At 40.3% G+C, this 27,535-nt stretch overlaps 1 protein-coding gene across 1 annotated transcript in view; it reads right to left on the bottom strand.

Moving 5' to 3' along the window:
• Positions 1-27,535, bottom strand: part of LOC140305783 (protein sidekick-1-like) — a 224,884-nt gene that overhangs the window by 28,492 nt on the left and 168,857 nt on the right. The window contains exons 18-29 of the mRNA XM_072384767.1: positions 25,203-25,318; positions 21,069-21,264; positions 19,423-19,521; positions 18,159-18,350; positions 14,971-15,092; positions 14,772-14,884; positions 11,682-11,832; positions 8,696-8,936; positions 8,281-8,396; positions 5,371-5,557; positions 4,451-4,549; positions 670-864 (exon numbers count right to left, since the gene is read on the bottom strand). Of these exons, the coding sequence (XP_072240868.1) occupies positions 670-864; positions 4,451-4,549; positions 5,371-5,557; positions 8,281-8,396; positions 8,696-8,936; positions 11,682-11,832; positions 14,772-14,884; positions 14,971-15,092; positions 18,159-18,350; positions 19,423-19,521; positions 21,069-21,264; positions 25,203-25,318 (1,827 nt within the window). The remainder of the gene's footprint in view (positions 1-669; positions 865-4,450; positions 4,550-5,370; positions 5,558-8,280; positions 8,397-8,695; positions 8,937-11,681; positions 11,833-14,771; positions 14,885-14,970; positions 15,093-18,158; positions 18,351-19,422; positions 19,522-21,068; positions 21,265-25,202; positions 25,319-27,535) is intronic.

Below are 27,535 nucleotides of genomic sequence, written 5' to 3'. Positions count from 1 at the left end.
GACCTTTTCAAATGGCAGGCATGGCAGGCACACACACACGCACAAACTTTTGGGATCCTCACAATGTATTTGTTAACTTGCTAAAACTATAAGCAACACCATCCAAAAAAAGCCATCGACCACATGCAAACAAAACAAAAGGCGTGCCCCCATGGGTCTTCTTCGCAGCACCGAAAGAGAAGCAAAGGCCCAACTTACAGCATTCATTATAAGTCTGTTTCAGTACAAAGCCCCATCAGTGAGTCTGTATGCCAAATCTTGGTTTTGGCAGATGCTGTACAGAGTCCACATCTGGAATGCAGCCATCATTAAAATGTAACTTCAGACCGAGCCCAGCAGCCGGGTTTTACTGCCCTCTCTGGTTGAAAGGTTCAGATTTTTGGTACGTTTGACTCCTGCTCAACCCTTCTGCTGTAAAGTATGTGAGTATGTTCGGAGGTGTCTGAAATTACTTTTGCAGTGCATTGCTTCTGAATGGTTTGAAAGATTTTTGTCTGTTGTTATAGAGAGAAGCCAAGTAATCGTCTGTTAATTATGACACCTGTGTCTGATAATTCACAGCATTGACATTTTTTCAACATGTTTGTGCAGCATCTTGAGTGAAGCTGGATCACGAGAGAGACTAATTGTACTCTGAACACTGAATAGGTGTATGTGTGTGTCCTTTACCTCTGCGTTCAATGGTAACTACCAGGGCTTCCTGCTGTTCTCCCCAGCCGACAGCAGTCCGAGCAGTGAGGCGGAACACGTAGGTCTGCTCAGAGGTAAGTCCTGTCACAGTGAACTGCCGAGCATTGGAGCCCACCTCCACTGTGGTCCAGCGCTGAGGGTCTTTGATGTCAAGGCGGTAGGATATCTGATAACCTGGTGAGAGACAGTCAAGATCTGTGTGAATTTTTTTTTGTCTGAATTTTTCTTTTTTTTTTCGTGCTCACAGAAATCAAAGACAGTATAATATTAGATTGGGGGGGGGACAACCCTGAAAACATAGCTGCACAATTCAACACCCAAGGTATCATCATTTCAGCATAATTTCATTCAACTCACAAACAAAACATGTTTTTCTGGAGGTTCTGAAAATGCAATCCGATACAGGGAGGATTTGACAAATGTGACATCTATCCTATTTGGTTAGAGACAACCATAATTTGGATTCTGAACTCCAGTGGACGTGCACACAATTTTACAAACTCACATATTGATATCATACAAACATACAGCGTCTTTTCTGTACCCTTGGCAACGACCCATGGTGTACATGACTTCTGTCTGTTTCTGTCTCAAGAGCAGTAGGCCATGTAATAACACTAACATCCCTCAACACATACACACACATACACTCAAAGCACTGATCCCTGTCCAAGCTTTCCACAGGCCGCTGGCCACTCACAAAGGCTCCTATTATGAGGATTGTATTGTACACCAAATACACACATTCTTACACACCCCCTGTGTGTCTACAAACTGGTATAAACACACAAGTAAGCCTGTGTGATTAGGTCACATTTGGAATGTCAGGATAATGCTCTGCTCAAAGGCACCTAATCTGGTTTTGTGGGCGATAATCTCATCAGAAAGTCTGATTGTATGTTAATGTGAATGCTGTGTGAGGAAGATTATAGGATAACAGCTAGATCACAAATCACATCTAAGCAACTGGGTCAGGGCGTAGCATCGTTCTGAGCTGAAGGTCATTGGGACATTGCTGCTGTAACAAGGACGGATCCATGTTACATCAAGTGATAGTTTCATATTAATGAAAGCCCTCCTCTCCTTTTTTCCACCATGATTTAACATGTGCCTTATAGTATGTCTCATGTTACCTCCCAGAGGGAAGCACTCAGGATGAGCAGCTTCTGTATCCAGCTGTTTCTCATTGACCTCATACATTATATGTTGTTTTTTTTTCAATTTTGCTTTATCTTGGACTTAAAGGTGCTCTTTGTAAAAAAAAAACTCTACTACAGCCATCAACAGAATTGGGAAAAGCAATACCTATGAGGTAATTAACAGAGATTTTCAAGACAGTCTGGGTTTTCCTGTAATACCCCTGTGTGCCACAGAATTGGATGTGAGTCACCATTGTGTTTACTCTGCCCTACAGCCAACAGAAGAAGAAGCGGCAGCAGTAGCTGGCGCTGGCATCAGCAACCAGACAAACAGCAGGCTAACAGAGAACAGAGACATGTAGAAGTTAATCACAACAACAGCAGAACCTCCTACCAAGCGACCTTCACCACCACCCCCTGCCATAAAGAAACAGCATTCAGCAGCAAAGGTTCAAAATGACATAAAAAGAGACAAAACAAAAGTAAATATTGGTGGTGCCTCTCTTTACTTAAGACAGCTTTTGAGCAGAAAAGGAAAGAAGCTTGTGTTGTTAACTTAACTTCTGTTGCAGGTGTAACGTTTCGCAGCTGATGCCTCGAAGAAGGCTGCATGTATTATTGTGGTGCTGATCTTCCTCTGATTGGTATGTGTGAATTACCAAAGAGGAACAGTAGTGGCTTCACAAAAACTTATTTTTGCTCTGATAAAGCAGATCCGAAAAGCAATAAACAGGCTGAAAAAAAGAGAAGACTTATAAATGACTAAACTGATTTTAAATGGGATTGGAAACGTACATCTCATCTGGTAAAACTGTCTTTTTGTGGTGTTAACTACCAGAGCTGCAAAATCCACCTTTAAGTGGCTGAACAGTTCAGTTTGTCACCCAGTTTGTTTTAAAATGAGAAAATCACTTCATATTCCCATATAGACTTTTGCAATAGTTTAAACAAACAAGCATAGTTTAAACAAGAGCTGTGGATAGATTCCCACTGAGGCTCGGAACGTGTTAAATACAAACTCCAACCTACAGGCTTGTTAGCATTTTATCCCCCAAACATGATTGAACACGAAGAGAAAACCGAATGTAAGTCAAATCACGGCTTTCTACACACTGTGTTCCCAATTAATTTGGTTAACATTTCATTGTTTATTTCAAGTGTTTCATGGAACGCTTTGTTTGCTATTTACTTAGACTGTATTTAAAGCTGTTCTAAATACAAGATTATGGATACATTAATTAAAGTTAGTGGGCATACTGATGACATAATTCTGTTTGCTAATTAACTCCCCCGTTCACAGCAACTGTTCTAATTTGTGATCATTTTGTTATGATTTGTGTATCACCATACCTTATGAAATTGCCACCTTGTTTAAATGTGTGAACACCAAATATTCTCAGAGCTGACGTTGTCATTGTTTTTCACACATTACGTACATTTAACATACTAAAGTTTATCGAATGCAAACTGTTTATGTTGAATATATATATGTATATAGTTATAAAATAGATTGCATACAAGTGTGTAATAAATTGCTCTACAAAGCAGGCAGTTACTCAATTCACAAATTTAGACATTGACTCGTTATCATAACTGATTATGGAACAAGACTGTAGTTTGTATTTGTATCTTTCATACATTTGCGCATTATATTCAAATATGTTGTGGGGAGAATACAAATGTGTCACCTTGCAGTGCCAAATTGGATAGTGCACTTTCACTGCTATTGTTTCTCCTTCGTCCATCTTCTGGGTCACTTGGGTTGAGAACCCAAAGAGAAATGGCAGTCATGAGCACTAAAGAAACCAGTCCTCGACAGTTATTTGTGTCTGCACACACACAAACACCATGCATTCAACAAGGACACAGCAGGGCTGCGTGTCTCTGTGTGTCAGTGCAATGAAAAGAGGGATTTGCCCTCCCACTCATCCCTCTGTCACTGAGTGGTGTCGCACTAAATGTCCTCCCTCCAATGCAATACAGTCACACATCACTCAAACTGTCCTGCTCAACTCCCTCCCCTACTGAGAGGACAAATACCAACTCTTTCCTTCTGTTCAGTACACACACACACGCACACGCACACACACACACACTCCTGTCCCTCTTCTCACCTCTGCACATCTCTGTCGTTTCCCTCCCTCCTCTCAGCAGCTCACACATTCCTGTCACCTGTTCTGTCTGCTTCACACTGCACTGCTGTGCTTGACTGTTTCAGAATCCAGTGAATTTCATAAATCTAAACAGGTCTATAAATAAGCCTATGTATCAATTTGGAAAACTGTCTTCAGCATTGCATCAGACCTTTTCTCAGTTACTCTTTTCATTGCCCTCACACACACAAAAATAGATAAACTTCCAAACATTTCAGCCGTGAAATGGAGGGAACAGAGAGCTGACCCTCGTTTGAAAGCACAAAAACCACACTACAGAATCAGCTCTTTTTAATTTTATGGTTTTTACTTCCTTCCCTCCCTTGAAGGTTCACAGCAAAAATGTGTGTTTTTGTGTGTATCTGCCTGCCCATGTTAAGAACTGCTAAATAATTTCTCCCATAGCCTGAGCTTTGTCCTTCAGCAATTTGTCTGCTCACTTGTGTATGTCAGTGTTTGCTTTCATACCCAATATAATGCCGTTGGGGAAGGAGGGTGGCTGCCAGACCACCCTAACTGATGTCAATCGAACGTCTGGAAACATCATGCGGACGGGGGGGCCTGGCACTGGAAAGGAAAACAGAAAAAGGAGTTGGAAGCAGAATGAAAGCATATCAATATCCAGTTTAAGAAATCAGCAAAAGGATCTGCTCAAAATAACTCCTTCATTACTGTAATGAGAAGGCCAGCATCCCAGCATTTGGCTCTTATATTTTAACATGTTAGGCTCACAAATAGATGTGCAGATGCTTGCCACCGATACACACACATTTCACATTTTGAAAAGCACTTGTAAAGGACACAGTATAGGAATTGTAATTTTCTTTCCACCTCACACAGACGTTGACTTTATTCCTGATAAAAGTGCATGTTCCGCATCAGCAAATACATGTCAACTTGAATGTGTGAGTGCATCTGTGGGTGTACAGTATGTGTATGTGTGTGACGGACAGACCGGAGGTTCATTATACATTGCAGGGAATTGACTTCCCTGTTCTTGTTTCATCCTGAAATGAGAAAAACTTTTCAAACGTGACACTGCTTGATAGAGGATGATGGGAGTGTGTGTGTGTGTGGTGTGCATGTGTGAGCCTCTTTGTGTTTGTTTTTGTGCGCAAGTGTGAGTCTTTGTATGTGTGAGTTTGCTTGCGGTTTAAAATTCTGACACACCAGGTTGCTGCCATTCTGAAATGTCTGCAATGGTTACCAGCTCTCTGCATCTGATGCCGCACACTCACACAAACGCTCGCACTCAATGTGTCTGTGCTGACAGCAAAGTGTAAAAAGGTGAAGAACTGCTGGAGATTTGGAGTGAGGACTGCAGATAGGTTGAAAAAACTTTTGGACAAAGGCCAGTACTGAAACAGACACAGAGATGGAGCTCCTACCGTCTTCTTTGGTCCTGAGCAGAATGAGGTTGCTGGGTGGGCCGTCACCCATCTGTGTGTACGCCAGCACTTGCAGCTTGTACATTGTGTATTTTTTAAGGGCCCCAAGGAGTAGCGATAAATTTCCCTCTCCTTCTGTCACCTTAACACTAGGAGGGCCTTCAGAGTCTTTCTCACTGTACAACACCTATGAGCAATGACAAAAACAATGTTGGACATGAATTCACATCCACAAGACGAGGAATCTGTCCCTCGCACTGCTGCTTATTTGTCCCTCAGTTTCCACTATCTTTTGTAACTTTATATGATAAGGTTGCCAGTATTCTACATTTTGTGACTGACCATTAAACAAGCTAAGCCAAAAATCTTTCACTCATGCATTCAGTAGAAATCAGGCTCCCACTCATCCATTGCTCCCACGGATACAACTTTTAAAACACAGTTACAAAGTAATTTACAGTTATGGCACCACAATGAGAGATATAGATGAGATAATTGTAATTATTAATGCAATAAATACCATCAGCAGAGAAAAGACAACTTTTAATTAAGAAAGTTAAGAGACACTCATTTCTAGACTTTTAGTTTTCTTGACTAAAAGGTAAAGCAGCTACAATCCTGTCAGCGTTGCTTTCACCCCATGCAGAGCAAAAGATATTGGGTTGGCTAATGTAGACAGGCTTATGTGTCCTCCAAAAAGCTATGCGTAGCCCTTCGAAAATGATGCTCCATTTAGGTTGAATTCTGATTGCCTGCAAGTGAGCTTGAACTGGAATTTGAAGTTGGGCAACAGGGATTTCATCGCAAAGAGGATGAAGTTTGAAAATTGATAATGAACAAAAAAGCATAAACAACAATTACATTGAACATTTAAATCATTTTCAATGTTTAGTTTCACTCAGTCTCACAGCAGTCCATGGTGACTTCTGTCTTTTTAGCTACAGGGAAAAGACAAAAGACCAACAACAGCAGCAGCAGTACATGAAACTGTAGCCCACACCTCGGACCGCGCCACACATTGTTGAAACTGCTCCCAAGTAGCAGCAAGATGCTAGAAGAAGTACATTTGTGTTACTATGGAGAGCCATGCTGGGACAGTTGGGCAGCAATGAGGCTAAAACTAAATGCACGGAGGCAGAAACATGATCATCTGATACTTCAAAAACAAGTATCTTAAAACTGATTCTAAAACTAACAGGTTAATTAACAAGGGATCATAGGACTATTTGTTTGTAAAAGGTAGCTGCAAGAACAAAAGAACCCACTGAAAATGAACACCCAGCTACAGGAAGGCGTCTGCAAGGCACTAATAAAATTAGAGCAATACTGTGGATTAACTCTTAACACAATGTTCAACATGTTCATTGTAAAGTCAGTGATGGAACATGTAGGCAGAAATGGAGATAGAAGCACAAAGAAAAAGACTATATCAGGTTATACCGTTCATGTGTGGGCCTTTCATGAGATTGTGTGATGGTGTAAAATATAGCATTTTATCAAACTTTGTGTGTTGCTGAAATAAAAATCACACTTGCAGCCATGTATGAAAAAAATGAACAAAAAGAAGAATACCCCCCCCCCACAAAACTTCCTTTGTTTTTCAAGTTTGGCAGCTTGAACTACAATATTACACACTTAAAACAACTTAAGGAAAATGTCACCTCGAGCTTAAATGTCTAAAAACAAAAATAGATATAAGGCAGTCACAGCAGGGAGAGAGGAAACTATTCAACATCTACTGGGGGATGAAATGTGTAAAAGAGCTGCTGCTGGCAGCCACTTCCCATCTATTAACATGGCAGACATGCCGCTCAGTAAGATCCACAGGAAGGCACAAGAAAACACACAGATGTGGGGTGTGATGTGCTTTGGGCATGGTGGATAATGTGACCTGGATTTTATATATTCTCAAAAAAGTAAAAGGGGAGTGGGAGGTGGAGCACTTTTTTATATCACCCAAACAGAGCTTATTTTCCTTTTGCAGATTTATGCATTCATAACACAGCCATGTCCACGCATTGAAGATAAATTCACATCCTTTTAAATCTTTGCTCCGCTGTGTTTGGGTGAAGATCAAGAGGCGCACTCAGTGCCACTTTTAAATCAACAAATATACATACACTTATGAAGGGACATATGGCTATTCTGAGGGTCACTTAGGAAGGCAGCCTTGCAAAAACACAGACATTTTCTAAACGCTTTCTCTTGATTTTGAACTTTGAATAAAATGCTGCAGGGTGTGAGTATTTTTAGAGACATGGACATTGTAAATTATGTCAACTAACCATCTGGGTTGCAACACGACAGTCATCTCTGCCTTGTTTTGTAGTAACAAGAAATGGGTGATTTCTAACATGGAGAATGTGGATACACTGCAGTTGCTTAAGTGGGTGGGAAGTCTGGACACAAATACTAATGCTGAACCTCCTCCAAAGCATATTCAGACTATGAATAAACACAGAAAACATTGCAATTTCTTGCCAAAAAATGCAGTTTACGCTTTTGAATTAGAGATAAAGTACCTTCTACAACAGACCGGCTTTAAGGATTATTGTTCATTTTACACCACTGAATAATCCAACTATTGTTTCACCTACAACATGACACAAAGTGCTGTTTTATGAAAAGCTTCTCTAATATGCATGCATACTATTACACATATGCCCCCAAACATAATTACAGAAGCAGGCTGTTTTTAAAAGCAAAAGTGCAAGAGGAACAAACTGAAATAGTTACAGGATATTACATCATGTTCATATCAGATTTTTGTTTGCATCTATGTGTGTGTGTGAGAGAGAGAGTGAGAGTGCTCAGTGGTGTTGGAGGAAGTGATAATGGGCTGAAAGGGTCAAGTGAGAATATCACGGTTGGATTGAATGTCTTTTTGTGGTTCTGAGTGTTTTTATTCACCTTATACCCGAGAATGTCTCCATTCCTTTGTGCCCGAGGAAGAGCAGACCAGGTGAGCATGATCCTGGAGGAACTCACTGCCTCAGCAGTCACATTCACTGGAGACCCAGATGGAACTAAAGAGCACACAAAGAAACACATGCACACAGGCTACTTCACTCTCTGAACCAATCTTCGATTTTACCTCAATCATCTTCCCCTCCCTCTTTCCATCAATCTTCCCTCTTTGAAACAGAGGGAGCCAGCAGAGGGCAGAGAGAGGTGGTAGGACGAGAGGAGACACAGGAAGGTAATTGGAGCACTTTATTTCTCATCCATCTGCCTTCTTATGCCCAGCTAGTACAATGTTTCAAAGGCCTCTCTGTTGGATACTGTTGCAAACAGGAAGAAGATTGAATGAGGTCTGTGCTCATACCTGATTCGGCGGTGAGTGCTTTGACAGCGTGGCTCCACGGCCCTGGTCCTATAGAGTTGAATGCTTGTATCTGAACTTGGTACTGGGTCCAGGGATTCAGATCCTCTAATGTGACCTCATTGGTGTCCCCTCCACCCTCAACATCCTTAGTCCTGTTCTTCCCCTGGCCATCAGTCTGCCATACACACAGCCGGTAGCCGACAGACTCTGGACTACTGTTGTAGTCGGACTCTGGAAGAGGCTGAAAGTAACACAGACAAAGAGAATGAGAAAAAAGAGCAGATTCAAGAAATGTACTCTTCTTACCGTCATAATCATTAGCATCATCATCATTATTATTGCTATGTTTCCATGGTTTTATAAGTACTTTCCAAATGAGTTAAGAAAGTTACACATTCTTACAAAACTCGAAACAAATGAAAATGCATTAGTATAAAAGTAAAAGCAAACCCATGTCTGCTCAGAAAATATTTATTCCACCTCCCGGGAAGGTTTTCTATTATTGAATTTTGTAGTTTTTATTCCATCATACATTTTTATTGCACAGTTTCATGAATGAGAATCAGTGTGCCAATCCCAGCCCATGTAAGTAGCTCATGTCACCAACTGGCAGCCAAGAGCTGCCTCCTACTTGGTAATTCATCGGTGGAGATTTCGAGAAATTGGCTGCAGAGCTTTCCATGAAAAAAAGGAATAAAAAGATAAAATTGTTATGTGATGGAATAAAATAGAATGATTAAAAGAAAAACTGTCATATTTCTGAAAACAGACAGAGATGATTCATACTTACAGGCATAATTGACTGAAGGTAAAGAGAGAAGCTCACATGTATTTTGGAAAAGATTATAATGATTATTACATCAAACCATAAAGTGATCGGTTTATGGAAATGTCGGATATCTTATCTAAATGAGCCTCGCCTATTTTAAACTAGAGCTGCGAGATATTTAGTTTAATCATTAACATTATGATAGAGGAAGAAGAGGATATGTATTCATCCCTGCATAATAACAGGCCTTCACTCAGAGGCACAGAGGGAATCATAGGTGAAACCAAACCTCGTTTCCACAAGATTGAACTGCATTCTGGCTGCAATGCAGTTTTGTTTTAGCCTTAACATGACTTTATTTCACATTGGCAGCATGTCAGAACCGGAGTGTATCATGTTCCCAACTGTAAAACTCAAATTAAGTTGAACAAATTCAAGTTTTTCTGTTATATTTGATAACTGTCACACCTACTGCCAAAACTCTTACAGATTGCTTCCTACTTTGTCCTCTTTGCTGCTGTCATTTATATATATTTATGATCTTGTGTTTCCCAATCTGATTATTATCCATGGCTCAAATCCTCTATCTGGCTGATTTCTGGCCCTAGGCCATGGGCTACAGCTACGTAGTGATGGATATACAATCAGGAGTCTGCATACGGTGTTTTATTAAAAAAAAAAGATTGTATATGGTGTTTGTGAGCTTCTTCCTAACTTCTTATTTGACTCATTTAGACTGTGCTGTTTGATGCGACATCCATCAAAAATAGATCACCCACGTGTTATTTGAGAAGCAGATTACAAAGCAGCTTATGGAATGCTTCTGAAACTCACCACAGTGTGTCGGGTATAAGACACAATTCAAGTGAATGGGATTATAACTAGATTGAATAGGACCATATCTCTAAAGTGTCTTGAGATGACTTTTGTTGTAAACTGGCGCCATATGAATAAACTGAGCTGAATTAAATGATTCATTGTCACTATGTAAATCTATTAAAATAATCTTGTGAAAATTCATGTATTTTCATATTTTAGTATATCATTTATATAAAAAATATATATACATATACTGCAATCCCATTTCTTTTTTTACGCCATGTATTTTAAATCAATACAAAAGCAAAAAAAATGTATGTCAAAGTAAATTTGCACTGAAAAAGCCTCACTGCTTTCTGGCCTTTGAAATCTCAATTCTCAATCCTTCTCTCTGTATCTCTTTTTCCATCTCGGTCTTCCATCTATAATTTGTTTTCCTGACTCCCTCCTCTGCACACTTTTTTCTCTGTAATTTCATCTTTCTAAAAAGCCTCTGAGCCACCATGCGATGATGCATTACCTCCACAATTAATTTTCCTAAAATCATGTAAGCAACAAGTTCAGTTCAGTTTGTTCACAGTGGATAATTCCACAGACGACGATTTTAACCGGAACTGTACAGTGGTTGCTCTGTGCTGTGCAAATGATAAGGAAGTGAGACACCCCGTCATTTCAAATACCCGAGTGATTTAGCAAAGCTTAGCATTTAGGAGCCATAACACTGAATGTCACATTAGCTTTATTGCCCTTAATATGCAGCTTAGAATAATAGCCTTGGCTAAAACCATTGTGATGGTTCCATTACAGCAGAAAACTAGCATAGCTCGGGCTCGTCGCTAACATACAGGTTAAATTCCATTAGCATGCTGCACTGGTAGCCCATCTGTGTCTGATTTGACAGGCTCTTTTTCTCATTCCAACTCTTAAATGAAAAATACTCTGCTCTCCATTTATGTTGTAATAGAAGAATGGAAGGGGGAGTAAAAGAGAGATGGAAGGAAAGACAGACAGATGATGAGTAGAAACTAGAGCAAAAACTAAGAGACAGTGAGGAGAAAATTACATTGCAGTTTGTGCTGGTAGTGGTCCAAAACGGTGAATGGGAAATGTGACAGATTAGTGTTAGCACTGATAACCAAGAGAGACACTGATTACAGGCTGTCAGCCACTCAACCTATTCAGTCCTGCTGCTGGTGAGTGAACGTACAATACGTACTTCATGCACAAGGACTCTGATTTAAAAATAAGAGTGAATACACAAAAAGGTTGAGCAAAGAAACCAAAGAAATCCCAGTCTAATTAGCACAATGTAAATGAGTGTAAAGGGGCAGAAGAGGGCTTAATGGCTTTCAGAGTCAAGTTGGCATTTGGTGTGTGTGTATGGGTTTGTGTCAGTACCTTCCAGCTGAATCGTAGGCTGGTCTGTGTGGCAGACACAAGGCTGAGGTTGGAGGGGTGTGTATCGGGGGCAGCCTGTAAGGTTTGAATCCGCCTTGAGGGGGCACTCAGGGGACTGGAACCAACAATGTTCACCTGCTGCATCCTGAACCTGGTGATGAAAAAACAGTTGCGTAATGTCTTTTTGATCATGATAGCTGCAAACATACTGACAAGGCCTCCTAGAACTACCAGCATGTTTATGGCCTTCAGATGGTCACCAAGAATGCAGACTTTTGGTGACCATATGTGATGCTGCTAGATAGATAGAGATAGACAGATAACAACATACAATATAATATAAGTATAAAACAATAAATGCTGTCCAGGTGGAGAAAGACTAAATGTGTTTATTTATAGAAAGACTACAGAATCATCAGGGAATTTACTGTTTATCGTGAACCGGCATTTGATTGCTGCTGCAGTAAAAATGCTGCTGTTTCTAATTATTTGTACAATAAACAAAAGGGCATTATCATTATATTTGAACTCGTGGGCTCAAGGATGAGATGAAGGGCAGTTTATTCATTGAGCACATTAAAGGTGATGAAAGTGCTTTCTAGTCAAATACAATGCACGCATGAATAGATACTGCTATGTCTTAGACACATATAAACCTATCTACATATACATATTCTGTAAAAACAAGCTGGAAACGATTTTATAAACATCAGTGCTTTTTTATCCAATGGGTCGTGGAAAAAGAATTCCAGCAATAACAAGGTCAGCTAACAGTAATTCACCACTATGATAGATTTAAGTGATCAATAAGGGTATTCCCTCTGTATAGTATAGTATAATGTAAGGTAAGTATGTAAGGTTGTGGAGAGATCTGTCATTCAATTTGTCCCCACAGACGGGAAACTAATTAATAATCCACTGAAACTATGAGTGGTGCTTCTCACTCCACAATCGGCTCCTCTCAGTATGCTTTTAGTGATGTTGATCCATTTTTAAATCATTACATCTTTCTGTTGTGTTTAGTAACAGTTTCTTAAACCCCGATTTTTGTCTACACGGATTCTTATTTTCAGCAACTCAGTTGCATGTTAACCTGATTTACAGGATGATTTTTATTTTTTTCACAGAACCAACACAGAAGAAGTCATTGGAAACAGTTTGGAAAAAGGCACTTTGAAAACATATATGGCAGATGATTCGGATGATTGGAGGGGCCATCTGTTTACTACCGTCTGTCAAGCGCTAGATTCAACAAATCACATCAATGAAGTGGGGAAGCGTAAATCAAGCTCTTGCCAAAGTAAGTCGGAGGATAAACATCTTTTTAGTATAGAAAAGCACTCAATGTTGCTCTTTGGCCTTTTCTCAATGAAGCAAGTGTTTTCAGTCGGTTGTGATATCACCGATGTCGTACAGTACTGTACAATAATCTATGCTAACCTCTTTGGAGGCACAGCTGCTGGCTATCACAGTTAAATCCCACCAGTAACGACCAGCACCAGATGCTGATTGTTCTTTTGGCCACAAATGCCTGGCAAGATGGTTCCTTTTGTGAGCATGGTCTCACAGAAATCCATCTGCCTTGTTGCATGTCAGCAGGTATAAAGTTAAACTGGCGCCAGCTGTCCCACCATTACAGTTTACACACACAGCCTATTAAAAGAGGAATAAGAGCAGACTTTTTGTGCTGTGCGACTTGATGGCAGAGGAATCAATGTGTCCCTTTAAACACAAGACAAACAAAATATGAAGTGAGGTCATATATAACTGAGCCTAAATTAGACTGGAGTTTTCCAGTGAAACGGTGGTGGTTTCATTGTATGCAGTGTATCAAAGATTTCTGACAGAGGCTGTTCTGAGGGGAAGAGATGTCAGACAGATTTGATCAATTTACCTTTCATGCTGGTTACCGCATGGAAAATGTTTTTTTTTTTTTGTTATCTTAATTTCAAAATAAAAAATATAGAGTATACAGTAATATAGTAAATACATAAATAGCCTTCCAAAATAAACAGACAGAAGATATTTTGATTATGTGCTCTCATATATAGTGAGAGGATTTTGATATTTGGATTATTTGTTCCACAAGTAAAAGTCTTAACCAGAATACGTTAGGCTGTCTGAGGGCTCCTAACATCCAGTCAGGAAGAGAAATATACTTAAATATGCAGACTTGTAGACACAAACACAGACACAAGGGAGAGTTTGTTACGTTTGTTACTTGTAAATGCACTCATGCTTCCGTGTGTTTGAGAGTGATCTGTGGGTGTGCATGTAAGAGACTACATCTATGAGCTGTTGTCCCTGTGTTGGGAGATAGAGAGCAGGGTGTAAAGAGGGACTTAAAGAAGGGGATAAGAAATACAGACGAGTGCATCACTTCATCTATCGTCCCAATGGTGTTGCCTGTGACAACGTAATCCCTATGAGTGTATGATGTGTGCGTACACACCACAATCCCATTACAGAAGAAGGCAGAGATACTGGGAGCAAGAGGCAGACATAGACCGACAGACGGATAAACACAGAGAATCGACAGACAAAGAGATAGAGAAGGAGAGGGACAGGGAGAAGAGGAAGCGCTGCTGCTCTTCTGAGTGCCGATACATCAGAAAATGAAACCTCACAGCTCTTGAGAGGAGATTACAGACACTCCTCTCTTTTCATCTATTTCCTGTTCTGCTTGTCTCTTATCCCTCCTCTCCTCTTCTCCTAATGCTGTCCTTCCAGCTTTCTCATCAACTTTCTTCTCCCCTGCCCTCATCCCTCTCCTCCCTCTTTCCCTTTAGCTAGTTGCAGGAGGGTAATAAGGATCTGCATGCTGCAGCTGTGAAGGTGCTGACGAACAGAAAAGTCTCAGATGGAACTGTCTCTCTGTGCATCTGTGTGATTTATCGAACTTCACCTGAGCCTTGCAATACAGCAGAAACTGGTGGAGAGTGAGATGTGTGCAAGTTGGAGTGTGTGTGTATATATTTATACATATGTAATTACATATATCTATATATATATATATGTACATATATGTGTATGCTTGTGCGCATGCTTAAGTGTGTGTTCTTGTGTATTCTGAGCGTGTTTGCTGCTCACCTGTACTGAGTGAATGGAGTGAGGTTGGGTATCTGCAGTGTGTCTGCATCTGGCTGGTTGTCTTTCTGGTAGACAACTTTCCATGTCTCCTCCTTTGCATCCTCCTTCACCACCTGTTAAAGAGACAGTATGTTGCAACACTGTTCAGTTTCACCACAGAGACTGCCCGCAGAAGTGCACATGACACTGACACATTTACCTGTCCTTCGACTATCCATTTTGATATGGCAGTCTTGCCATCAGGACCAGGGCGGAACCTAAGCGTTGCTGTCCGAGGGCTTATATTGGAGATGACTAAGTTAGAAGGAGCTCCAGGAAGTTCTACAGATAGAAAGGAAAGAAAAGTGCTTTACACAAAGCTGCAAAGAACGTTATGAAAATTTGGCTATTATCCAGCTTGTGCCTGTAGGTTACTTTTCACCACAGAGGTTCATAAACTCATACAGGTATATGATTATTTACTCACCCAAACCTCTGAGCGTACTGCACTCATAATAATGTGATTTACAAAATGAGAAGTCTGCGAACCCCATTTTTAAAAATCTTAATACTTTCAAACTTTTTGAGATGGAAAAACTTCTCTCCTTGCCCGTGCTGCTGCAACCACATCCAAAACACATTTGTTTACAGAGCTCACTTTTATGTTCAAGAAAAAAGGGACGGCGTCATCGCAACATGACAAATTGTTCGAGCAGGGAAAGAAAACTTACCCCAGAGACTTTTACGCAAAGTGAGAAGATATGTGGACAACACAAAAACTGCAACATGGATTATCTCAAATAAACCCTCGGTAAAACTGACAACAGAGATAGCAAAGCAACAAAACAGTGTTGCCAATAATGACTTTCGTACAAAAGAGGCTTAAAGTAGAGGTGAACCAGGAAATTGCTGCTTTATTTAAAGTCCATCTTTGGCCATAAAAAAATGAATACATGAAAATCTCATTTGAACAAAAGCTTGGGCACTTGCCGCTATATTTTTCTCTGTGAGAGTAATTTATTTATTTTTTTCAAAGGCGGACGATACAATATGGAGAACGATTAATCTGAACGGCAGTGGGGGCGGTGTGAATTAAATGCATTGTCCACTATATTCCATTTAAAGCCTAAAAATGTCTGAATAGGCAGCAAAGCAGTGAAATTACATTTGACCCATCCTTACTCTGACTTTGTTCCATCACCATGGCAATAATGAGACACAGAAAGCAGGCAGTTTAGCTGATCGACTATGGCAGCCTGAGTGACACAACTACGCTGGAGAGGAATAAAAGGCTAAAACAGGAAGACTTGACTTGAAAATGATAACCCCAACTGATGGCTCAGACCAAACCCCGGACACAAAAACTACACAGAGCTGACGAGCTGAAAAATGAGCTAATTCATTGTCATATTTTAGGTCCAATGTATTTCTAGCTACAGTTTTACCTTGTGAAAAAAAGGCTAAAATGCATGAAAACCAATTAATAAGAGCTGTTTCAGTGAGAACGAGTTGCTCAGAAGAGATGTTTAGACGGCACCTCTCATCCCAGTGCACAAATGTTAATATCTAGAACTTGATAAAAAAGTAATTGGAGATCAACTAATTTTGCAAAGAGTACAAATATTTCTCTGAATGTAGCAGCACTGAGTCAACATGGGTTTTTTTCTTTGGTGTGTTCTATGGAACACCACAGATTCAATTTTAAAATGTTCCTGCTTCTGTCTCATTCCAACTGAGAGCTGAGATGAACAGGTGTCGCCAGAGGAAAACAATTATTTCCCCCTGTCCTTTTGATTTTTGTTACCCTCAGAAAAAAGGAAAAAGGAATGATAATATGGTTTGCACATTCATTTCAGCCATAAATTAATATTCATTTTTTAAGGTTTTTACAACTCAACCTTTCAAATGCAGCCCACATTTGTAACTGCCTCTGAGCAGACACTTTCATTGACAGCTACTGAATTGAACTGGCATTTGTTTGGCAAGCTGCACGTTTGACAACAGCTTTCTAAAATCATGTGCCGCTAACAAATCAAATATGTGGCAGCTTGTTTCTGTTAATGAAACGAACATGTTCCACAATCAAAACAATCTACTTTGCTTTATACCCCCCAACCGAAACACAACAAGGCTGAGCACATCAGACCCACTTTTCAAACACTTTTCTCTGATGTTTGGCGAATGTTGGGTGTCTCTGGATGATGTAAGTGTTCTGAGACTCGCTGTAATCCAATCAATTCTGCTGCATAATTATGAGTGCCACGTTTGCTGCACATGATAAAACCCATGTCTGTTAAGCCCATTTGTTAAACCAAATGATATGTGTTGTTAAACATCAATACGCCAAGTCAAGCCAGACAGATTTAGCAAGATTTCGTAAAATATTTAATAAAAGAATGATAATGTAACTGTGTCCAGTTCTTGTGTTTTCTGGCCCAAATACAGCAATCTACATGTGTATCTCAAGAGAATTTGCAGCTAACTGTCACCGCTGCTCTGTAAATGTAAGCAGCAAACTTGTAAAGGTTATAATGTGGAAATGTTGATATCAGCTGCCTTGCTTAGATGAATGACTAAATTCCCTCAACTCCATGAATTCATGAATAAATAAACCGAAGAAGAATCTATGTTTAGTGGCTCTCTCCTTTTCTCTCTCCTGCTTTCTCTCTGTTCATTCTTCAGTTCTTTTTCCTAATCTTCAGTTCTTCGTCTTTCTTTCAGTCTTTTGCTTTCATGAATTAATGAATAACCTCTGAATCTAAGAACTGTCTGTATCCATCTTGCTTTCACTTTTTCTGCTTTTACTCATAAATTAGTCATCAGAAAATGTTAGGACAAAAATCCTGCTTGTATGAGCTGGGTTTTTCTTCCATTCTCAAACACTTCTACTCAGTCCATTTCTGAGAGAATTGGGTCTTCTGTTCTTCGGAGATTGCATTCTCTTGCAGTTTCTGTTCCTCCATCATTATGTTTCTCAATCTCCTCTCCCTTCTTTAGTCCTGTTCTTTCACCGTCTCATGTCCCCTCTTATCCATGGCTGCATCCTTTCCATGTTGCTATTTGTAGTTAATCAGCACTAATAATGACTGCAACTTGGCTTTTGTCCAATCACATGAACTCATCATGCAGACAAAAGCATTTTTTGTCTGCATGATGAGCGCTCTGTAAGTTTCTGTAAATGAATAACTCGTGTGTGACTGAGTATGTGAATGTATCTGTCGGCAGTGTGGGTGATGATTCATGGATGCACAGTAACAGCCACTTATCAGCCCGAGGAAAGACAATGGCATCGTGAGAGCTCATCACTCATATTTACTCTGCTACACGGGCATATTCACACAAGAAGAAAGATGTTTTTAGCATCCACTGTCATCCGCTCATGAATGTGTGTGTATGTATTTACAGTACCTGGTGGAACTCCGGTGGATATGGTGGAGGATGTGACCACGCCCCTGCCCGCAGCTGTGAGTGCAGCCACCTGCAGAGTGTACACAGTCGTAGAGGTGAGGCCTGTCAGCTGGTACTGCAGGGTGGAGTTGGACAAGGATCGCTCCTCACGGCTCAACTCTGTACTTGGCACTTCCCACCACAGCATGTAGCCTGCAGGGTGAAGAGCAAGCAGTGGGTTATCAAAGGTGCATATAGACATGAGCAATCACGTAGACACACAAACGCACGAGCACCCCCCACATATAATGAGAGGCATGGAGCCAAACAGGAGCAGAGAGTGTGGGAGGAGTAACTAGAATCAAAATCCCTTTGTGTCCCTTTGCATCTTCGCAGTCATGTATCACACTCCACCACCCTCAAATGTATGTGTGAGCGAGGCCACTTGTGTATAAAGCCCTGAGGAGAGCGAATGGTCCCTCATCAGTCTCCATGCTCACCAGGTGCTGGATGTAAAGCAGGTTGAGGAGAAAAGAGTAAATGTGCAAGGTGACCTTGACTGAATACCCATTTTTCCACTCCTCTGAGTGTGTGCGCTGACTGTTCAGCCACCTCTGGCTTGTGCTTTTAGATTGTGGCGTTGCTGTGTAGGTGCCTGATGGATGTTGGACATGATGCCAGAACATAAAGACTCAAACGTGCAGCAAAGAGTAATTGCTTAATTCACAGCAGCTTGCTGTGTTCACCAGCATCACTGAAGCTGAGGGGGGTGAGGCCATGTGCTCTGTGATGTGCCACACCAACAACACCCAAGGTGTTGGGACGTGTGGATTGAGGGCATGTTTGAGATAATGTGAGAAGACAAACTGCAGAGGGAAGGGATTAGCTGATGATGAATCACTTGTACACAAACATAATGTCAGAGACAGAGGGGTGTCTGTGGAAGTCAGAAGACCAAGTAGAGAATGGGAGACTATGGGGAAGTTTAACGCTTTAAAGGGATGCTTTTACATTTTCACTTTCATTAGTCATTTTCAGATTGCACTTGTCCACCCGAGAACAATATGTTTTAATTAGAAATCAGGGTCACGTTGTCTCTAATCATAGTGTGCATTAGTTTTTTGCAACAACTAAAACTAAATTAAAGCTTGTCTCATCATGATAGAAAGGAAAATAACATGGATGCATTAAAGTTTCTTGATGACAGGTGAATGCAGGAAATTATGGTGATTATTTGGAGTTATTATGGTCTTGAAAATATTCTGTCAAGTTATTATGCTCTAACCAGTGATGATGCCATTCTTCTCCTCAGGCTCTGCCCAGCTGACTCGAAGTGATGTGTCCAAGATTTCAGTGAAGCTCAGGTGGCGAACAGGTCCAGGTGCTGAGGTGAAACAAAACACAAGCAAATATCACATCATGTTCTTCGATTAGAATGTTTTCCAACAGTAATCTCATTAAGAGAATTAATAATAGTGGTTACTCATCATTTCACATAAACACACGTACTGACCATTGTACAGTCCCTATGCTGCCTACATGTCATGAAAAATGGCAAAAGAAGAATCAGAGTCTGATTTTGGTTATGAAGGTATAGATCTACTCCTTCCATCATGAAGCACTCAAGACATTGCAAAAACGTCTGCAATTCATGTACGACACTCAACATCACGCCCAACATTTGTAGAGATAACTGGTTTGCTGAATTTTGTGCTGGCGCTCCTCATAGGAAGGATCTAAGAATATTATAAGCTCTGTGTTTCTGTGTTTACTCCAACACTCTCACAATATCTAAATAATCTGCTCTGTTTCAAAATCTCACAGCCCAATGGAAATTTTGAGTTGAAACGAGGTGCAGAAGGTAAAACTTTCAAGTAAAAGTTTTGTTGACAGCTATTTTAAGACAAATGCTGTAAGACATTAAAGTGACCACAGCTCAAACTCGAGACCATCAATCTATCTGCATTTCTAATAATCTATTGAGCTATACAACTGCTTTATTTCTGCTGGGACCATCAGTATGCAGTGTAAATGTATAGCATTTCCTTTTCCACACAACCTCCTTATCACATCTGCATTGACCAGCACTCTCCCCACCCCCTCCACACACACACACACACACACATACAGGTGCATGCAAGACTGTCATTTCTCATTTCATCCACGGCTCTCTAAACCCTCTCCCTGCAGAGCGATTAAGCTATTCATCTGAGACATTCAATAACACTCACACACAATCACAGTCACAGACACACCCAACCCCCCACACACGCGCACAAACACATGCAAAAAGCTATCATCAAGCAAGAATTACACCCACCGTTAACCCTGCAACGTGCCCCAGCAACCAATCAATACCCGTCCACTGCTGTGGGTGTGTGTATGTGAGTGTGTGTGTGTGTTTGTGTGCGTGTGGCTTCTAATATCCTTTTCCACTCAATAATTGCTGGTTGGTAATAATTGCTTGTCTGTCTGCCTATAGGCTATTGTGTTTATTTGATGGTGTGACTGTATGCATGTGCTCTTGTAACGGGGAGTGGCAGCTATTATGTTTATCCATGGAACAGCGCACTATAAATACCAGCACGCGTGAAAACATATGAATCAATTCCCTTTAAGGAGACACATTGGACAGGATGGGGGCAGCCCGGAAACTTAGAACAAAGAAATTAGAAATGAGAAAAAGGCAAGTAGGAGGCTGAGAGAACACAAGGAGTGCTGGTGAATTGTATTTACTGTGTTGTGGGCACAGCTGTGAAGTACATTGATAAAACAGCTGGATTCAACTCAGAGCCGGCAATACGCCGTTAATATGATCCACAGACGAGGCTGATAGCGTTTTCATTGTCTCACATGCTACATTTATTCAACTGATGTTTTTGTCAGTTAGTGTGTGTGTGTGTGTGTGTGTGTGTGTGAGTGTCGACTCACTGTCCTCGTGTGTCTGCAGCAGGGTAGGTAGGCTGCGGGGGCCATCTCCAGGCGTAGTGAAGCAGAGGGTGGAGCCATAGTACCAGGTGAACTTTTTGAGCCCACTGACCAATCCTGTGTGTCGTGAACTGGGGTAGTCTGGAGTGATGGTTACTATGGTTACGTCCTCTGGAGACTGCTCTGGCCAGACCAGCAGCTGTGTTAAATTGGAAAAAGGGTGACAGGTGACAACGAATAATATCTCCTGAATCTTACAAAAAAACCTGCAGAATTACTTTATTTATTCACCACCAGAATCATTTATTGTCATTTTCTTCCATCATGTTTATTTCTGGAGCTTCGGGCTAATGGATCCATTCTTACAATTCAGGCAGCAATTATTAAACTAAACTACCACAGTATGAGCTATGGTGAATATTTCCAAATTAGCTTGAAAGTAACAAACAGCAAAACAAATCTGTGAAAATGGCAAAGCTATTTTCATGTTCCATTCCCTGAAAATCATATTAGCATCACAGAAATTTACTTATCAACTGTACGCACTCAGTCTTAACAGCATCTGTGAACAATTACTATCTTTGATTATCTGTCCAAAAATCAATAAGTAATGAAAGGTTTATTTATCTGTATTGTGAGACTTGATTTATATTCAGAAACACAGCACTTTGGTTCATGCTATTACTTTAGCTGCAAAAACAACTGTGAAGGCCATTCACTTACATTTTTATAATGAGAATGAACCCATAGGTAACACTATGATGTGGTACTCACCATATTTAAAGCTCCCAATAAAAAAATAAAAAAATAACTGACAAAAATGTGAAGTTCCAATGAGAATTAAACTTTACATTGGGTTCCTCTTGCTTTTAAAAAAGTTTCACACATGAGCTGGATACGATGACAGCTTTTTCAAATTCTGTTCCTGGGACACTCACACAAATTAAAACTACACTGATGGTAGAGCTGAAAAGTAAAGCCTCTATTTAGTGTCTCCAAAAACTCTACCCTGTGTACATGACATCTCACTGCTTTGCTCTGCTTTGTAAGCTGCTGTCTTAAAGTTTCGAGGTATTCCAGGTTACAGTATTTTGTGTTTAAGCAGCACTATTACTCGGTGGATATGTCGCTTACGTCAACAGTGTCACATAAATCGTCTGCTGTATGCTCACACGTGTAAATGTAACAAACTTTTGATTATTCTTTAAATATTGCCGATTCACCGGCCCTGTTTGCTTTCACTGGTGAAGCAATTCGAAAGAGTCTTTGAAAAGCTGCAAAGCAGAAATGTGAATCCGATATGTTTCCATTAACTGTTTTGAGACCAATAAACTTAAGCTGCGTCGTGTGTCGCCTGAGGGTGTAGTTTTCCAAACCGGTAACGAACCTCGAGAAAGAAAACACAACTATGACTCACATTTACAAGAGGAAAATGGAGAGGGAGCACTTCTTCGGGAATTACTTTGATCTCTGGGAAGATTCAGGATATTATATCATACCTGGGTATATGCCAGTCTGTCCTATCAGTTTAGTGTTTGCAAGCCCAGACCAGAAACAGGTGGTGAGTCATGCCATTTTAATCTTTGTCAGATCAGACATAATTTGTTATTTCCATTCTCCCTAATGGAAAAACCACCTCGAGTGAGAGCCTAATTTTTCTGCTTTTTACCGGAAACCTTTTTTTAAAATTCTTCTTCTTCTAAAAAAAAACAAAACCTTGGATCTCAATACAAAACAGAGCCAAAAGTATAAATTAGATCTAACTTGGAGCCCTTCAGGCAGCTTGATAATCTCTCTGTCTTTTGAAGACCAGAGCAGTAATGACAATGATTTTTTGTATAAGCCTTTTTAGGCAAAACAGTTTTTGTTTGGTTATCAGAAACAAAAAAATTGCAAACTCCACTCTGCTCTGCACAGGACAGGCATGCTGCATTAAGGTTCAAAATGTGTACATACTTTTAAAAAGAACTCACTGTAAAAATGCTCTTTAACTGCATGGTCATATCATATGTAAAATGCGACGTTTAGATCAAAACAAAACTTTGGGACTGAAACTGAATCTAATGTAGTGCGCAAATTGCTTCATATGTTCTGTACATCTGTATATCAAGTACAGCCCAGTTTCTGATTAAAGGTATACCAAGGTTTCAAAAGTCACCGTTTCATAAGCACTCACACTTTCCATTGTACCGTCCTGCATAAGTTTTAATGAAGGTTTGTAAAAACAGTGCAGAAACCAACTTATTGCTTGTAGCGTATCGTTCCCTCTCCCCTTCCCACACGTTCCCTCTTTTGTTGCAAACTGTCAAGTCAGCATTAAGCAGGCGAACACCTTAAACTTTTCGCCACTGAAAAACAAAGTTGGCTGTTTGGGATGTTAGAGAGCTTTTCTTAGATGAAGAAGATAATTAAACATCGAGACATGCTTGCGATGAGTAGCTGTCTGCATTATTTCATATATGACTTCATATCTACAGGAGGACCACCCCTCACTCGTTGCTTACAGTGTCTTCAAATGAACATTTGCAACCAGCTATGAGATTAAGTATCAAACACCTGTGAAATAAATGACCAACTAGGCTTGCTACCAATAAGATGGCTAATTAATGAGCAAACTTAGACTACCGTAATTACCAGTTACCCAGACACATCAAAATGACACTTTGATGTCACTGAAATACCTTAATGACATGAAACCAAGATATTTTTGCTAAAGGTTATCATACCATCAGAATTTCATACAGCTCAATGCCCTAAATGGAAGCAAATCACGCAAAGGTGGCGGATTGCAGAAGCACCAGTGATGTCCAGAGACAAGTGAGTGGCTGTTTTTCCTTCTGACTTCAGGGTAAACCACTGCACCAAGTCTGTCATGACTAAATATGGTTCGCTGATCTGACATTCGAGTGCTGATCTGGTATCTGATCAGGCGTGCCTTGTTAGTCCCCTTTCAGAGGGCGCTGACATGATTTGGGTCTCTTGTAGATTTGGTTTTGCTGGGTCATCTCCTGCTCGGTTGCAATGGAAGTATGGTGAAGAACATGTCCAGAGCAGCGCTGTGCTCATAACAGACTGTGATGGATAGACAGATTTATAGATAGACAGGTAAGTGGGTACTAAATGTTATTAGCTCTGCTAACAGAATAAAGGCACTTTGAAGGGCATACAAGTAGAAGGCATGGACCTTGTCAGAGGAGAGTCTGTTTTTTCTCTGCGAATGAGTTTTGAGCATTGTTTTTAACAGTACTGTATATTGTCAGTGATTTGTGGGAGATGAAATGAGGCGAAGCTTTGCTTCATATCTCCTTTTAATTAGCGTTATCATCTATTGTCCTCTCACCAGCACAACACACCCAAAGATAAGACACCCACATATGCAGCAGCACTGAGCGGCTTCATGGATTTGGAGTGGTAGATCCTGTATTACATAGGCCAACAGAGAGAGATAAAAAAGATGGAAAGCTATATAGTATTTATCAGCCAACGAAGACAACTATATTCACACTTACAGACTGAGAGACGCACAGCAAGAACATGACGTGTTTTTTATGTCATGTTAATCGGTTCCTTGGGGGTTGGTTGCCACAAAGAAGCAAAGAATAAATCCCACACCAGAACCAGTACATGAAGATCACTCGCACTATTCAATCCCTTATTCTCATCATGCTCCAACTTCTCCTGCCTCCTCATTATTATCTCTATTTTTGACCACTCAGTATTTCTTCCTGGAACAGACTCCTGACTTGAAGTGGCTAAGGGGATGAATAAACAAGAGGAAGGCAATGCATCAAATTATTCTTATCATCATTGCTATCATTCAGTCTACTTCTTGGTGTACTGTCAAAGTTATACAGGAAATCCAGGAACTTTTTTTTAATCAACTTTACTCTTCGTCTTTAGCGGAAGAAGAGGCTTTTTGAGAAAAAAATAACATGAAGCCGAGATTAAAGGAAAAAAAAAGATATTTTCTACTTTTAAACAATATATTTTGACATATAGCGTCAGACGTTTTACATATTTACAGTGATGGGCTGCAAATGATTACCTTCAAAGGTAAAGAAATATCAGAACTAGAAATGTTTGAGCATTTCTATAATAAGTACAGTTGCGACATCTTACGCGCATTCAGACACATACCTTGTATCCCTGGTTGATGCCGTTAATGAACTGCTGAGGTGGGGGGTTCCATGTGAAGCGGATGGTAGTTGAGTTAATAGCTACAACTTCCACTTCCTGCGGAGGTGCTGTGGGAACTGCAGATACACAAATAACTTATATTTAACTGCAGTGTGTTCAAAAAGAGCGGAAGGAAATGTGAGTTATGATATGCTGGAAATAAAAGCTGCAGAAATATTCACTTTTCTGTATTGTGCATGAACTTTTTCAACATGTAATGGTAGTAAATATCTCATACGGCACCATTGTTGAATATTTAATGAGTGGTTTCAGATGATGCTTTAATTAAAAATATCTGCTACGCTTGCATAAGCTAAATGCCAAACCTACCCTTTCTGTGCTTTAATGCGAAATTACCCAATTCCTCAAAACAATCACATCTAATCCACTGTGTTCTGCATTTGTATATTTTGAATATAGGCACCATTAGAATTACTTAATAACTCGAGGATGGTGATCCATCACTGGCTGATTCTAAGCAAGGCGGACCACTGGATTTGTCCCTGGGCCAGCTGACTCTTCCTGCAGTAACTAAGACGCCCCCCGTAACCTCAATCACCCACACGGTGTAACTGCACACTACAGCATGATTTATTGATCGAAAATAGAATGAATCTCATAAAAGAGTCATGACATTAGATTTGTATTAATATTTTAATTTACAGCAGGCACTCCCATGATTTAGTGTTGTATTTGCATTCTTCATTAGAAACACTATTCACTCCCTCCTGGTGTAAATGGGTGCTTCTTTAAGACCCCACACAGCCTCTGTAATATTTCTGTTAAGCTCTCGACTGAAGGTGTGAAAATTTACGCCAAGATCACCCCGATGACATCACTAAAATATAAACAGGATTTTCTTTTCTTAAAGACTAGAGCCACTGCAGCTGCGTCCCTGGGACAGGCTAAACTCATTTTCGTGATTTACGTGGCAATTTATTTCATAAATACAATGCACCAGCACTGATGGTGCGTATTTCTTGTATACTGCAGAAATATAAAATCTTAGAATTGCAGCTCAAAGATTTGACAATAAAAAGCTCTATAACAAAACTATGCAGTCAAACTAAATAACAGCAACACTTTGCAAAGCCTGTGTGAGGCTTAGACAATCATCATCCCCCAAAATGTCAGACTAATAAGACGAAAAGCACGAAAAGATAAGAAAAGAAGATGCAGAACATATTGTCTGCATTATATCAGTTTCTCCAATGAAGTGTAGATTATTATTCTTATATTTATTATATAAGAAATAAAAAATAAGTATGAAAATATCGCAAACTGTAAACAAGTATTGAACATGTTTGGTTCTCACAACCTGATTTTAAATCACTCATTCCAAGACTGAACCAGCTCTGTTTATTCTCCATATTTATCGCCCTAATCTGTGTCAGCGTGTGAGTGTTTCACCTCATCGTAGATCTTTAGCTGTTGTGTGAAATCTACCAGACCAGGGGAAGAGGAACCATGATGAATGAACATTAAAGCCAAAGTGAGAGAAACTGTAAAATGAGTGTGCATGTGTGTGTGGGCACATGTCATTGTGATTACACAGTAAGGGGTTTATGCTGATGCTCGAAAGCCACAGTGTAATATTGCACTGTTGCATGATGGGAATGCCCTTTACATCTTGCATTTGAGCTAAAGTGGCCAGATGACACACACACACATAAATACAGAGTGTACAGGGTAGGAAGAGACCAGAACAAAAACTACTGAAAAATGAATGGTACAAGATGGTGCAAGAAACGACGCCAAGGAGTGAGAAGACAGGGAGGGAGACAGAAGATTAATTGATGTTAAAGATGTTCTCTCCCTTCCTGCCACGCTGACTGTACTCCCGGGGAGCAGCTTCTAACCTCTTACAGCTCACAGCTCCAGATGAAACACCAAACTATGCCCTTTGGGGGGAATCTTAACATGCGCAAAGGAGGCTTGTGAGCGAGCAGGAGAAAAGTAATGTTATCAGAGCACACAGAGTTCAGCCACATCCTCTCAGAGACACCAAGAGGGAGAAAATGTCCAATCCATTGCAGCCACTCCCATTAAACCACATTAGAATAATTAATGAGTCTAACTCCCTCTCCTGAGTCTATAAACCTGTCCCGAACTCTTGTAATGATGACTGTGAGTTTTATGTGCACGCATGTGTGTATGTGTGAGTCTGAGAGTGTGTCGGCTCATCTTTAATAATGATAATATACTGTTTAGATAAAAGTCAGCAGGAGACAAGCACGTGTTTAAAGAAGATTTACCCCTACAACCACTTCTTCTCATCTCCCTTTACAATCTTC

This window comes from Leuresthes tenuis, unplaced genomic scaffold (genome assembly GCF_036924035.1).
Source record: "Leuresthes tenuis unplaced genomic scaffold, fLeuTen1.0.hap1 SCAF_4, whole genome shotgun sequence".
Lineage (NCBI taxonomy): Eukaryota > Metazoa > Chordata > Actinopteri > Atheriniformes > Atherinopsidae > Leuresthes > Leuresthes tenuis.
The sequence above is the reverse complement of the archived record's forward strand: the minus strand, read 5'-3'. Positions and strand labels throughout refer to the sequence as shown.